The sequence below is a fragment of the Cheilinus undulatus genome, linkage group 10 (genome assembly GCF_018320785.1).
Source record: "Cheilinus undulatus linkage group 10, ASM1832078v1, whole genome shotgun sequence".
Classification (NCBI taxonomy): Eukaryota; Metazoa; Chordata; class Actinopteri; order Labriformes; family Labridae; genus Cheilinus; species Cheilinus undulatus.
In genome coordinates, this window is record NC_054874.1 from 29605955 (window position 1) to 29621574 (window position 15620).

At 39.0% G+C, this 15620-nt stretch overlaps 1 protein-coding gene across 1 annotated transcript in view; it reads right to left on the bottom strand.

Annotated features, from left to right (window-relative positions):
- LOC121516373 (Kv channel-interacting protein 1-like) overlaps positions 1-15620 on the bottom strand; it is a 46730-nt gene that overhangs the window by 7384 nt on the left and 23726 nt on the right. Inside the window, exon 2 of the mRNA XM_041797639.1 lies at positions 1133-1257. Coding sequence (XP_041653573.1) covers positions 1133-1257 — 125 coding nt within the window. The remainder of the gene's footprint in view (positions 1-1132; positions 1258-15620) is intronic.

Genomic DNA, 15620 nt, shown 5'->3' on the forward strand with positions numbered 1-15620 from the left:
CATAATATTTCTGTAATTTCTTTGATAGTTTTCCTCTTGAGTTTTATACTTTTGACCATGGCAGATTAAATGTTCAACTGATTCTTCTTCAGTTTCCCAGTTGGATGTGCCCTGTTGTTTTATTTTACCCTGTGTGCCCTAGTTTAGGGATGTTCCCAAGTGGCTACTTCTCCTCAGCTGTCAGCTGAGAGGAGGATCAGGAGAGCCACATCCATTAAGCCACATCCATTTCCTGAGAGGGGTGTGGTCAGGGGTGGAGTCAGACAGCTCAGTAACATTTAAAGCCACAGAAACAGCAGGGCTGAAACAGAGAGGTAATTAGGAATGCAAAAATCCAACAGTGGAGTGTTTTTTCAGCATCAAATTTCACAGGCGTGTTTTGGGGATCTCTTAGACTAATCTAAACTTGTCCTAAAAGGGTATAATATGTCCCCTTTAATTCCATACTCTAATTCAAAATACCAGCCATACCATGCTGTTTCTACAACATGCTAACCATTAGCCTGTCATTTTTGCGTTCGGTGAAGAGCCAGGGGAAAGCTCTGGCAGGTAGTGCACATTAATCAAAGCTACAGAGGCTACTAGTGGTGGGAGGCTTTACTACAGTTTCAATAGAGCATTCAACCAGGATTTCAGGCCTGTGTTTATGAAATGACAGATAATTAATTTAGCTGACTTGTAAACCCTGTGCTAGCTAATGTGTTATCTGGATTGGGCTGTTGAGCTGGTTAAATGCATGCATTCCAAGTTTAGACATACAGTAAAACTGCACCGTTAAAACCACACTTTAAAGTTAAAGGATGAACAAAGAAACAAAATTCTGTCCTTGAAACACACTTTACCAGGTAAGACATCAGGATAAACAAAGAAAAGACTTCAGCTGACATGGGTCTGTTGGTCCTGCCTAAAACTCCACACACTAATTCACAGTCTGATATCTACAGCCACATATCAGTTGTATATAGGCAGAAATGTTCATATCTGCTGGTGCAAATACACACTGATAATATTTTACACCCCCAATAGACAGTGGGTTGTTTCTTTATGTTAGAACAAAGACATGGATTTACTGCCCCTATCTGACTATATGTTCATATAAACATTGTTAAAGTTTATCTCTACACTCTCTTACATTCTTAAAGCCCCTGTAGAGCACTTGGAGCTCTCTTTTGCTGAAGTTGGTCTGAGCTTCTAGCTGGTCAAGGCCTTCTGGTCGATGGCACACCATGGTCATCTCCAAGTCATCATCGGCTTTGTCTGGAGAAACACACAAAGACACAACAATCTTTACCAAATGACAAGTAAGTGAAAAAAGCTCAAAACAAAGAAGAAAAAAATACAGAAACAACCGGATGGAAAAGGAACCGGGAGCAGGAAATAATATGTACATCTGAAGTTTGCAATATTTTATATCTATTCTGATGGAAACTTTTAAAAGAGGAGAGGATGAGAGGTAGAGGTCAGTCTAACAGCTCAATGTGCCTCCCTTCACCGGCCCCTGTGATTAACAACCCATTACTCAGCTCGCTGGAGGGGAGGGGACAGAGGACAAACCACTACCTCTGAGACAACACACACACAAAGGCTCACAGTGAATGTGACAGTGTAAAAGACACCTCTCCTCTGTCCATCTCAGACTCACTCTCTTTCACTCAGTTGAAAAAAAAACTCCCTGCAGCAAACTACAAAATAATAATTATGCATACTGTTATAAGTGTGCATAATTTAATAGAACTGTAATAAAAACTCAGAATATGATAAATAGGCCATAACGTTCAGTTGTAAAAATACAAGAACAAGAAAAAAGAAAAGAGGAAGAAGTTATTGTCTGTTAAGTGATAAGATGGTACTTTATATGAATATCATTTCATATTAATGTGTGGTTGTTCATCACTGACCAGTCTTAACTGGTCCAACTCTGCATGAATGTGGTGTTTAAACTTTACACAGACCTGCATTTACCATCTTCTGCTGTTCCAGAGTATTTTTCAATGGCAGTCAGGAGAAGTCAGTAAAAAGTGGTGCGTGTAAAACCCTTTTATCATTTGTAAAGCCAGATCTGCTATTCATAGCACAAAGATGCTCTTCTTCTATTTACATGCATAGTATGGTAATCAGAGTTGTCTTATTTACAGGGGTGGCCAAACTATGGTCCACCGGCCAACTTGGTTTAGTTTATTTGGCCCACAGAAAATTCTGAAATTCAATTACAACATGAAGCCTGTATTGTAGTTCTTAATTTCAACTCTAAGCAGTGCTGCTGTTCTGTAAACAAATATTTTCTTTACAGAATTTATGTTTTTGATGTTAGACACATCTGCACCATGGTGTGAAGTTATCCACTGAGTTACAGAATTCCCACACGTGACATGCATAATTAATGCACCAATTACGGGCTTAAGTTAAATGTGATTAATGCACTAATTCTAACTTGTCACATAACACCCTGATGTGTAAAGTCAGAAAGATTGTGGCAGTAAACAGTGGCACATTTCCTCCTCTATGTGACCCGTCTAAAGGTCTGATTTACAAAACATATCACACTTATCATTTTCAAACTCCTATAAAGATTGAAAGCTTTGAATCATTTTCTTTAGTTCTTTGTCTGAATATGGATGTGAGTCATCAGTTTTGCTCTTCCCTGATACACCTCCTGACCAGGAGAGAATCCAGTGGTAAACAAGGTTGAACAGCCAAAGTGGTTTGGCTACTCCAAAATCCTTGACAATGATTGTTTTTTTTAATAATTAGCTTTGGTGTAGGCTTTTTTCTTGAAGCAATTAGTAAGCATACCATGTCTTAAACTACCTGGGACTGGTTTTTCTAACATTAATACACTAAAGGTGAGGTATCTAAAAGGGCCAGTCCTCCTAATTTTGTTCTTTATGAATAAAGTCTGGACTGATCTTACAGAACTTTTAGTGTATCATATTTCAGTGTTTTCTCAAACTTTTACCAGAATATTGAAGCAGATTTTAGTTAGAATGAGCATTTATACAGCCAAATTGTGATGTACTGAAGTGTCACAGAAGGCAGCATTCACACTGTCCTTGGCGGTCCAGATTTTGAAACATCAACAGTCTCGAAATAGAAACATTTTTATCTGTGTGACCAGACTATTGGTGCAGTGTAAAGCTTCATTACACAGACGCTTCTTCAGCTCTTTTTTCTCAGTGAGTTATGAATGACATTTAAGCCACTAAAGACAACCTGAAAACTTGCTGATAAATCAAACCTCAGTCAACAGTGGACCACAGAAAAGGTTACAATGTTCTTATTGAATACATCAGCAGTTCATGTATTTCATTGCATAGAAGTGCAACCAAAATAGAAAATCTGTTTTTCTTTATGTTTATCATAATGTTGCATCCCACTCCAGAAATGTGGCACTACAGATACAGCAGGATGTGATTATACTGCAATACAAGATACAACTTATTTTTCTCTTAGAATTAGTCATGGTGGAATGAAATAACACATTATGCAATCTAGCAAAAGCTTATTACACTGTGCCCACTAATTCTTACATTAAGGCTGTATAATTACATTATGACTCTGCAGAACTTATGTCGAGCTGCTTTGCCATCTTAATAGCTACTTCCCCCTGCCTAGCAAACACATACAAACATGCTCATACACCATTGATTTCATCAGTCAAGCAGCGCAGTGTCTCAGTGCCTGATGAAGGTGGTGAATACTTCCACAAAGGAGAATATTCACCCAGCAGTCCCAGTGATTTTCACATATACCTTACCATATCTTGTACACATGACAGTAAAGGCCCAGAAGCTGTTGTCTAACAAACAATACATGACCGGCAATGTGCAACAGTGTCCAATGAGCAGAGTTACATCCGGCGCTTTAGGCTAACATGATTTTGACCACACAGAATGGTTGGATTGTTGTGCACCATAAGTATTAAGATCTGTGAACTTTTCTCAGGCTTCACTGCTAGTCTATTGCTTTAAATCTCAATGATACAGTGCCTTACAAAAAATATTCACACCTTGGAAGGGCGAGAGGTGGGGTACTTCCTGGACTGGTTGCCATTAAGAGACTGCACCGCTGTGCAGCCCAGTATCACATCAATCATGGTCAAAATAATTTGGCTTTTTTTTTTCACACAAAAATTGAGTAAAAACAAAAAAAAAAGCTTTTTAAGTTCAAAGTGAAAACAGATTTCTACAAAGTGATGTCTAAGTGATGTCTAACTAAGTGACTGCAAAAATGTTTTTTACTGTTAAAATGACCAAACTTATTCAACAGAGGTCCAGCCAATTGGTGCTGGTAGTCTCACAATTATTGAAATAGGGATCACCAATGGGCCTCAAGTAATTGCAGCATAAAGACACCTGTGTCTGGAAGGTCCAGTCACTGGTTAATCAATATTCCTGGCTACCATTATACCATGAAGACAAAAAAACACTCCAAGCAACTGAGACAAAAGGTTATTGAAAAGTATAAGTCAGGAGATGGATATAAAACATTTTCAAGGCACTGAACATCCCCAAGAGTTCAGTAAAATCCATTATGAAGAAATGGAAAAAATATGGTATATTTGCAAATCTGCCTAGATCAGACCATCCTTAAAAACTGAGCGACTGTGAAAGAAGGAGACTAGTGAGAGAGGCCACCAAGACACCTTTGACTACTCTAAGGAGTTGTAAGCTTCAGCAGCTGAGATGGGAGAGACTCTGCATACGACAACTGTTGCCCGGGTTCTTCACCAGTCAAAGCTTTAAGGGAGAGTGGCAAAGAGAGAGCCACTACTGAAAACTCATATTAAATCTGGACAAGAGTTCACCAAAAGGCACGTGGGAGACTCCCACAGTTGAAGAAAACTCAGATTTCAACTAGAGTTGGCCAAAAGGTATGTGGGAGACTGGCAGAAGAAAGTTCTTTGTCTGATGAGACCAAAGTGGTGTTTTTTGGCCCCCATCATATTTGGCAGATACCAAACACTGCACATCACCACAAACACACCATTCCCACTATGAAGCATGGTGTTGGCAGCATCATGCTGTAGGGATGCTTCTCAGCAGCCATTCCTGAAAGGCTTGTAAAGGTAAAGGGTAAAATGAGTAAAATATAATAAATCCCGTAGGACAATCTTATTCAGTCTACAGGAGAACTACAGCTTGGGAGAAAACATTTTCAAGCAAGACAATGACCCGTTGCAAACAGCAAACCACACAGAAATGGTTTAAAGACAACAAGGTGAATGTTCTGGAGTGGCCGAGTCAGAGCCCAGACCTCAATCCATTAGACAATTTGTAGCTTTACTTGAAAAGGGCTGTTCATGTCTGATCCCCATGCAACCTAACAGATCTTGAGCAATTTTGCAAAGAAGAATGGAGTAAAGTTGCAGAGTCCAGATGCGCAAGCCTGATTGGACCTATCCACACAGGCTCAGTGCTGTGATTGCAGCCGTAGATACATCTACTAAATACTGACTTAAAATTTATCAAATCATTAACTGGGTAAAACATCAAAGGGGTGAATACTTTAAACAGACACTGTGTATGCACAGTCACTGTCACACAGAATGTTTATGCTAAAATTGTACAGTAAAGGGCATCCTTTCTCAAAGTAAAGTGTCTATTTATGCCGTCAGCTTTAGTATACAACAAAGCCTGATATATTAAGATTTTTTATTAAAGTCTGAGGTGGACTTGTTTCTGAAGCTTAATTTTTTTTTTCAGCACTGAGGTCAAACTTATTTGACTTTTACAGTATATCAACACAAATTTGACTGTTTGATTCTGTTAGGAAAGCATTTATTTTCTATGAAGGCTACTCAATTATTTGTCTTATATTCAGATTACTATAGAAACCAATGCAGGCTAAGTTTTACAAAAATACAATAAATACCAGCAGCAAATTAAGCTAAATGTGAAAAAATATATAAACAGCATTAAATGACTCTATGTTCCTGTGAATGAAGACAAACCTGGAAATTAGATGCAGACTTTACCTAAGAATACATTAAAGTAAAATTAAGAACAAAAGTGAAGTTGTTTCATATTGTAGACAGATTTCAAATATCACTTTTATTGGTAGGCTGGAAACTGAATTGCCTTTCTGGGATAAATTAAGATGGCTAAATCTTAGTCTGAATCTTTTACCCCTTTGAAATGTATTGTTGCTTTCAGTTCAATTTTACCAACACTATAGCACTGCAGCAGAATAAATATCAGAAGACAAAATGATGCATGCAGAAGCAGCTATAGCAGATTTAGCGTGTCAAAAGCCAATGTAAACAAAATACACCACCCTGCACTACAAGGCAATAGTTTCCCAAAAGTACATTTCATTTAACTTGTAACTTAAATTTACAACAGTCTTTGTATTTATTAAAAGTAGCAGGGGAATCACACATGGATACAATTCAAAATTAAATAGTCCAGATCCCTTGATTAATAGTAGTGACAATATAAACTTCTCCTAACTTTGCTGGGGTTTAAGCGCTGAAATGATAGTAGCTGTAGTACTCAGTGACTCACCATCCACGGTGATGACTCCCAGTAGGTGCAGCAGCTTGACGGCCCCACAGCACAGCAGAATGATGGCTATAGTTTGTAAGCTGTTCTCACTCTGTGGCTCTCTTTCCATTTTAAATCACGTCTTTTTCTCTCACTGACTGGGATTTTTATTTGTAGTTTTTTACAAATTTATTCTTAACTTTTGGAGACTTTTTCCATGTGCAGCTCGTCTAAAGTAGTCTCTCGATACGTTTCTCTAAATCTGTCTCACGTACATTAAACAATCCATCCAGCTCCTCCTACAGTGAGCTCAGCACTCACCTGCCTCTCTATGTCTCTGTCTTTTTATCCCCCTGTCTCTCCACTCCCTGGGGCATCTCCCTTTCTCATTCTGACCTTCCCCTCATCCCTCTCTCATTGTCTCCCTCTCTCACCCCTCTCTCCCTCTCTCAGGGTCCTCTCGTCCTTCCCTCTTTAGAAACACAGCTTCAACTCCAGGGTCCGACCTGAGCCAACTATAACAATGATAAACTCTCCTTCTGCTGTACAACCATATGTGCACTCTCTCTGTGTAAGTGCGCCCGTGTACATGACTGTGTGCAGTCCAGCACTTGATTAATGAGCTCCATTAAGACACACTGTCATCCCCAAACAACTGAAGGCTTAATTTACTACAAAGTGACTTTACAAACTAAACATGGCTCAGTCCTTTAAAGCTGACTTACTCTATGATGTAAATAAGACTTAATCTACATAATTATGTATGAACCTGCTGAGATGACATGTTCTATCCTTATCTGTAAAGAGGACTTTATTTTGACTTTAGAAAGCAGTTTTTCTAAGTGAGATGCTTGGGGATTATCTTGATTATATTGCCTGCTATGACATATTTGTGCCAGCAGGGGGCAGCAGACACTAACACAGAGGACGCCAGTGTGCTGTAGCCTCAAACAAAAATGTGGTGCACACTTCCTTACATGTGATACTTCAAATTTAGCTGAGATGTTCTGTCACGTAGGGATCATATATAGATGTGCTTTGTTCTAAAAATGTGAAGCATGTATTATGTGGTTAAAGAAGATTCATATCAAATTGAAACACCTATAAACTATCTGCTGACTAATCTCTTTGCCTCTGACCAGCTGGCACTTCACCATAAAGCAGATGCTTAAAGCAGATGAGATAACCTGACGAGCTGGAGAATAACAGCTGACTTGGAGACAGCAGGGGGCTCTGCTGCTCTAAAGGTTTCCCACTGTGTTGTCAGTTTAACCTTGTGATAACTGTGGCAGCAGGGCATAGTACAATTTAATTTAGTGGCAAGAGTAGCATCTAATTTAATTTGCCAAGTGTTTAAAAGATGCCCAGCACTGCAAACATCACTTAATTAGGATGACTGAGTGCAAATTGTACTTAAGTAACAACCTTCAGCTGTGTCCAGCTGTGACCAATCAGCAACTTTTCTGTCATGAAGCAGCACAGCTGCAGCAAACTAAAAAAAAAAACACCTGCTACAGCTTACCCATACCAACATTTCTTTCCAGTGCGATTGCACAAGCTCTATAAGGTGCTTTACAGAAGTACTAAAAGAATATCCATCCGTCAGATTTTCCTCTGCTTTTCCAAAGCTAAGGCTGGCAATAGGGATGAAGATTGTTGATTCTTATTGATAATAACACACTTAATGATTCCTTTTCTATTGTTTGTTAGAAAGACAAAATGGCACAACTATTTCTAACAAAAGCTCAATATGTTATATCTAAACTTAGCACAAAAAGTAAGGACATTTATGTTAGTAGATAGTTTCTTTGTTGTAACAATGGGTCTTGGCAATAAATCTTATACCATGGGAAAGCCTGTTGATTTTACCTTTTAAATGGTGCCACATCTTTAAGGTACATGCATTTGTGGGATGAGCAGCAGAGCTGAGTATGTGGGTTGCACCCATGAAAATTTGCCAAATATTTTCTGCCAATACCAAACAGTTATTGACTCTTGTTTGGTGGATTTTGTGATTGGAGTCCGAAGAAACAAGACATCTTGGTAATCTGACAATCAGTTCATTTAAAAAAAAAAAAAAAACAGGAGCCTAGCATGCGGAAGAACCATACACAGCCACAACAGCCTGGCACTTCCTCCTCATGCTGGTCATCAGCCTGGTCACACACTGCTGTGGGATGGCATCCCATTCTTCAACCAGCATTTGTCGCAAGTCAGCCAGTGTTGCTGTGTTGGTCACTCTCGCATGAACAGCACGCCCAAGCTGATACCACAACGGTTCAGTGGGGTTGAGGTCAGGGCTGCTTGCAGGCAAATCCATCCTCTCCACCTCCAAATTCAGGAGGAAGTCTCTGATAAACCTCACTCTGTGGGGGTGATGTCATCTTGGAGGTTAGAGTTAAGTCCCAGACTGTGGAGATATGGGATTGCCACTGGTTGGCATGACCTCTGCATTGAGATCGCCTCCAATGATGACAAGCCTTGTTTTTCCAGTAAGGAAGATGCCGCCCTACACCATCACACGGCTTCCACCAAAAGATGATACTGGTGCAACAATCAGAGAAGCGTTCTCCGCATCTTCGCCACACTTTGACCCTACAATCCAACTGCCTGGGCAAAATCTGGACTCTACCCTGAACATAACGTTGCATGCTGCATGCAGTCTGCTCCGACATCATGACATTTTATTCACATTCACCTAATAGTCATTTTACTGAGCTGACCTTGAACACATCATGATATAATTGTCTGTCTGCTCTTAAGTGAGGGGACCTGACCTTTAGCAGCTGAGGCCAGTGTTATAATTGCATGCTACATCTTTAAGTCAACAGTTAAACATATCGTATTTTGGTTTAATATGATGCACAATGCTAAAGTGCTTTGAGCTAACCCTTCCCCATGTTTTTACAACAGTGATAAAATAATATTGTGTCACAGATCCCGTGATACTCAATAGCAGTATCGATAGGCAAAGACGTCTTTGATTTCCGGGTTTTCACACACCCAGGCATCGAGCTCTCCATCCCTAGCTGGCACTAGAAAGTGTTGTCACAATACCAAAATTTTAACTTTGATAGCAATACCAAGTTCGGAGACCAACATTTACCCCAAACATCAGAAACAATAAGACATAATAAGAACACCTCAGAACCTAAAGAAACACTTCATTAACAATCTGTGTAACAGATACATTTCTAAATAAATTTTAATCATTTACTTTTTTTATTTCATACTTAGGCAAACTGTGAATCTTAATTCATATATTTTATATTCTCCATTTGTATGTTGTACAAGGTAATTTTTAAGAGATATATTTATTACATTAGTTCATATCGGGACAAAATGCTCATATGCAGTTGTATTTTTTTGATCAAATTACATATAAGCATTTAATATATAGTATAGTTGATTATATAAATCTATGCACATGCCATTTCCTCTAAAATGTTGCTCCAGCAACCACACAATACAATTTTGTATTTATCAGGAACATTATGCTTACTCAATGCTTGCATGAGGTCACTTTATTTACAGTGGGACTGTGCCTTTTTCTATTTGCTGTTCAGTCTGACATCATCATAATGTAAGTGAAATGTAATGCACTGCTATGTTATTTACTATTTAGCTACTAAGGTAGCATTTTCTTAACATTTCACAAATTAAACCCAAAATAACTAACCTGGCACGCCAGATGGATTTGCTTCACACATCCATCAGGAAAACCAGACAGCATTTGGGAAATTCAGAGCCTTTGGAAAAAAAACTCTTTACCAAGACATTTAAGTATGACAGCTCCATCACTGGTGACGTCGAACCCTTATGCATAGGATTGGGCGCTGAAATTCAGTATCAGCACACTCATTATCCACTAGACTGGATCACAACAGATATTGATTTCAGATCCAAATATGATGCATCATCTCTGCCTTCATTACTCAGTGAACTGCCCAATATTGCCCACAGGGGTTCAGAAACAGACATTACAGGCAACAGAAGTCTCATCACATGGACTGGAAAGCATGCTGATCACTTCCTGTTGTTTGTGCTAAGAAACAAGCAGTTAACCGGTTGTACCTGAAATAGTGAAAACGTGAACAAACTTTAGTCTGTGCTTTACTTTTCATCCAAATGAGATTAACTCCATACCTCTAGTTTGTAGTGATATGCTAAAGCAGAAAATGCAACTCCTGCTAAGCTTACCACTTGTGCTGTTCATCTTCCAAGTCAATGCACAGCATGGAGCATGCGCAGAATCTCGAGTTCTGTTTGTATCTGACAGATGGTCAATACATGCAAGATGAAACCAATATCTATCGGCACTATCAACGTAGGTAGGTTGGACTGAAAGAGATCATTTTGTAACTTTTGTAACGTCTTTTTTACATGTATGTTTATATGCTGACTAGCAGGTAATACTTAGCTTAGTAGGTAGTGCCAATCAAAACAAAAGAAAAATACCTCACACAAAGCAGTCACAAATTGTTGTTGTACTTCACAAGGATTAAAGGCTCCAGCAACACAGGGACATGCAAAAAGTGTTTGAAAACATTAGCATGTAAAAGGGGAAACACGTCAAACTTGATGAAGCATCTAATGATGCATGGCATCAGTGAACAGCAGAGGGATGCACCATGTTTGACAGCTTATGTGACCAAGAGCTGAGCACTTCAGGGCAGAGTGGGTGTCTCAGCGGTGGCAATGGGGAGATAATTAATGATGATCTAAATGACGACAGAAGCAGCGATCAAATAAAAAAAATCATCAAACAAAGAAACTGATGCTTTGTATCCTATTTAGCTATGAGTAAATTCTAGTTTATCATTTTGTTTATATTTTTGGTTCCTAGATTCAAAAGGGACACCATTCATCTTGGCAAAGATGGCTAATTTGACAAAAGAAAAAGTAGAAGAATTCCACATGGCTGTAACCAAATTTGAGGGAAAGTGACAGCATCTTTTTTCGTCTGGCATATCCATTCCTTCAGGTAAAACAAACAAGTGATGTGAAACAGTATTTGTTTAGATGATATCTTGGAGATCAATACCATTAAAATAAACCATAGCAAAAAGACTGATAATGTCTTTAATTTTAATTCATACAGAGAGAAGATTACTGCCCTTAGTCTAACTGCAGACTGTAGGTCTCAGACGCACCCTCTTGCAGACCACTACTGTGAGACAGCGCCTCTGTCAGAACAGAAATACACACTAAAACTTTCAAGATAAAATCAGATTAAACTTCTGGTTAGGGTGAGGGTAAGGGTCAAGGTAAGGGTAAGAATACCAAAGGGTAAAAGTCAAAAACCTCACCTGCAAAACCAAATTACCAATCCTTTAATAAAGCAGAGAAAACAGTCTGTTTACAGGTAAACTACTTTTCCCCCATGAAAAAACTCATAGCTAAATAAAGCAAAACACTCTACTACATAGCTTTAGCTAATTAAGCTTCATTAGCTGCATAGGTAATGTAGCTGATGTAGCTAATTCTTATGAAGCTATGCTTGCTTGTGATACATTTGCTTAAGCTCATGTAGCTATGTCACTACGTTACCGATGTAACAAATCTAGCTACATTAGCATTAGCTTCTTCGGCTTAAAGTAATGTTGCTAATGCTTAAGCTAAAGCTAGCATAACTACACTGGCTCATAGCTACATACCCAGCGTAGCTTTGTTAGCCTTAGCTCAAGCTTACAAAGCTAATAATTGCCATTTTACTACATTTTAAATGGGTCTATACATTATCTAATCCCAGAGTATAGAGTCATGGACAAAAGTATTGATGCTAGGGGTGTTATAAAATATTGATACACTGATATATCATGATATTTTGTGGCACAATACTGTATTGATATTTTAAAATGCAGTATTGATATTTTTTAATCAATAGTTTACATTGGTGCGGTAGTTTGTGGTGTAATTTCGGTCAGGGGGTGATATATATTATTAGGGATGCTCGATACCACTTTTTTTCAGACTGATACTGATACGAGTACTCACCTACTCGGCTCTTCTCTTCTCCATGCGTGGTGTGACACACAGAGGCACATAACACAAAGGTTGAATCAACCTTTATACATTCTAACTGGCTTCAGGTGTGATTTCTATATCTCTAACACCTGTTACTGCCACAGGTGAGTTTAAATGAGCATCACATGCTTGAGATAAATTGATTTACCCACAGTTTTAAAAGGGTAACAATAATTTTGCCCAGCCCATTTTTGAGTTTTGTGTAAAATTATGTCAATTTTTGCTTTTACCTTCTGCTTTTTAGTGTTGTTCCAATGCACATAAATGAAATAACCATGTAAATACCAAAAACATTTGTAATTGCGACCATTTCTGGGAGAAATGATGTATTTTGTTGAAAAATTCCAGGGGTGCCAAAACTTTTGTCCATGACTGTACCTCTGATCTTTTTTCAGTTTTATTTATGAAATGTTGCTTTGTCTGTAATTTTTGATTTATTTCATAAATGTAACTGCCAGAACTTGTTAATGAATAAAGCTGAATTTAAAAAAGCCTCAAGCTTTATCTTCACAAATTTAGTTTCTTCCATTCTGACAGGCAGTATCTCAGAGTAGTGGTCTGCAAGAGGGGGCATATGACATCCGGGGTCTGCAGTCAGACCCGTCTCCAAGTTTTTACTTATGCAACCATGGATCCCATAGCCCACTTAGCCTGCTGGTGCCTGCCTGCTGCTTCCAGATTCCCCTTGGTCAATCAAAACTGAAAGGCCTCTTTCTTAAGCCTGACAGCTTCCAGCCCAGCGTACTTCAACAGATTTTTAGGCTGCCAGCATGAAAGGCACTGATGGCTTTTACCATAACTCCTTACCACCCAAAGGCTTTCAGTATGCCCACAATTTTTCCTATAATGGCCAGAAATCATCAAGGAAAACAGATGCTGAACTCTTTTTCAAAGACAACCTTTAAATGAATTAACTGAACTAGTACGGAATAAAAATGCACCAAAGCATGTCTAAAAGGCAATTTTAGGTTCAAAAACTTGTTAATTTATCATGTTAAGTTCATTCGACATGTTAATAACATTATAATGAAAACTTCTATTTGGCCTTTTTCATACCATAAACATGTCCTGCAGTATGCAATGACAGATCTACAAGTAAACACCCAAAGAAATACAAATTTTAAAATTGACATGAATTTGTAATTAAATTGAAACAAAGAGAAATGTGGAGGTCTCTGTAGTTTCTGAACATCTAAATGTGAAAAAAGGATTTCAAATGCCAAAACTTGCATTGTCATTAAAAGCAATCCTGTGAAATTCATTTCTGTGGAATAAACAGAGATTTGTGCCAGAAAACAGTACATTTAATTCCCAACTTCTGTCTCTCTGCTCTGGCACATATCCAAGAGGGTGTGGCTTCGGATCATTCAACCGACTCGCCTACATCATCCTAGAGCAAATATTGCTGCCTCATTTTTCATGATTTTAAAACTTAATTTTATAAACTTAGAAACGTTTATTATGACTGAAAGTTGGCCCGGTGATTCATAACACATTGATCTGTCATACAAAACAAAGATTTTTTTTTAACACTCTACAGGGACTTTAAATCCAATAGACAACAGGGATTAGAACATTGCAACTTCACAAAAGTCCTTTGTCTTTCCAACCAAAAATGTTATCAAAAGTGTCTTCAAAGTTAGTTGTGCCTATCCCCCTGGCCTGTTACCTGGGCTTTTGCCAAGTAATCCCTTCTTAGATATTAAGAGGTGAGTTATGGGTTCTTGCCATCAGTCTATGTCGACCAGAAGGATCCTGGTTTTCTCTTTGAACATGGGAGTAGTTTGTGTCTTTATTAACCTCGCAAAGCAGATGGATTTGCCTGTTTCCGTGTTTCTTACTGGCAAATCCATCTTGCAAAGCTCCCATCTGAACTGTCTGGGCTCGGTTAGAAAGTGACAGGACCAATCAGTGATGAGGGGCAGTACTTTCGGACGTGGCAGAGTCGTGACGTAAGCAAGCAGCGAGTGAAGAGACCGGGGCAAGTATGGTGGAAGACGTTAGCGTGGATACTGCTAAAGCACCAGTTTTATCAGAACTTGACGACATTGCTTCATTAAAAGAAGAACAAAGAACAGACATGTCTACAGTTGCCAAGGTCTGCATTATGCACCTATCTATGGAGTATATTTGTTGGTAGCGGCGCACTATGGTTAGGGACTACGACATCACGTGTTTTGTTGATCTGATTGGCCCATAAAGATGTGACAGACAGAATGTTCATCCAATCACCCTCAGAGTTTTTTTCAAAGGCTCTGCTCTTTCCCAAATGCTGTGTATGGAAGGTTTACCAGATGGATGCATTAAACAAATCCATCTGGCATGTCAGGTTAGAAAATGTGTTAAGAAAATTTGTGATGAAAAGATTTTGGTCCAGGATAGACAGAATGCAGAGGCATTGAAAAGGTTTATTTAATTTGCTGAGATCTTTGAAAACCTGCATGCTTTCCTTTTGTCAAAAACTGCGAACTCTGCGAGTTAGGAAACCCCAGATAAACTCAACCCAAAAAGGGTCACCTCTGTTTGTTAAAAGCTATTAAAAGCCATGGTTTGACAGTGACCAAAAGCCTGAACTCCTTTACTCTCTGAGCTTGTTTGGAGCATTAAGCGGTGGCCTAAACTGTCAGCAAAGAAAGACTGCCTGTCACTCTTTCCCAGGCAGGCGAAGAGCAATCACAAAAAATACCTCTTACATCAACATACACTCTTCCTCTGGCCCAGAAACAGGATTTAACTCTGCTAACTACTACTGCCTTTGGTATTTAATGTTAGCTCTAATTTCATACCCAATTCTTATCTCTCTCACTCTGCCAAACTCTCCCATTATTCAGCCCCTATATCACTGCCATGCTCTCTTTCCTTCTCTCACCGTGTCCTGTAATCCTTGCCAGAGAGCTTGTCATTTGCATAATCTGAATTAGCCTAATCTGCCGTCCAGGCGCCAATGGAGGGGCTCGCTTTCACTGGCCTCTTTAAGGATGGAGAGCGTTCTGTGAGGAAGTAGCAGCTCTCCTGGCCGTGGGTTCCCTGGAGGTATTGGTATGGAGAAGTATCACAAAAATAGACTAAAGCTGCAACATTGCTTCAAACAGCACCACGTGAAGGCTGCTC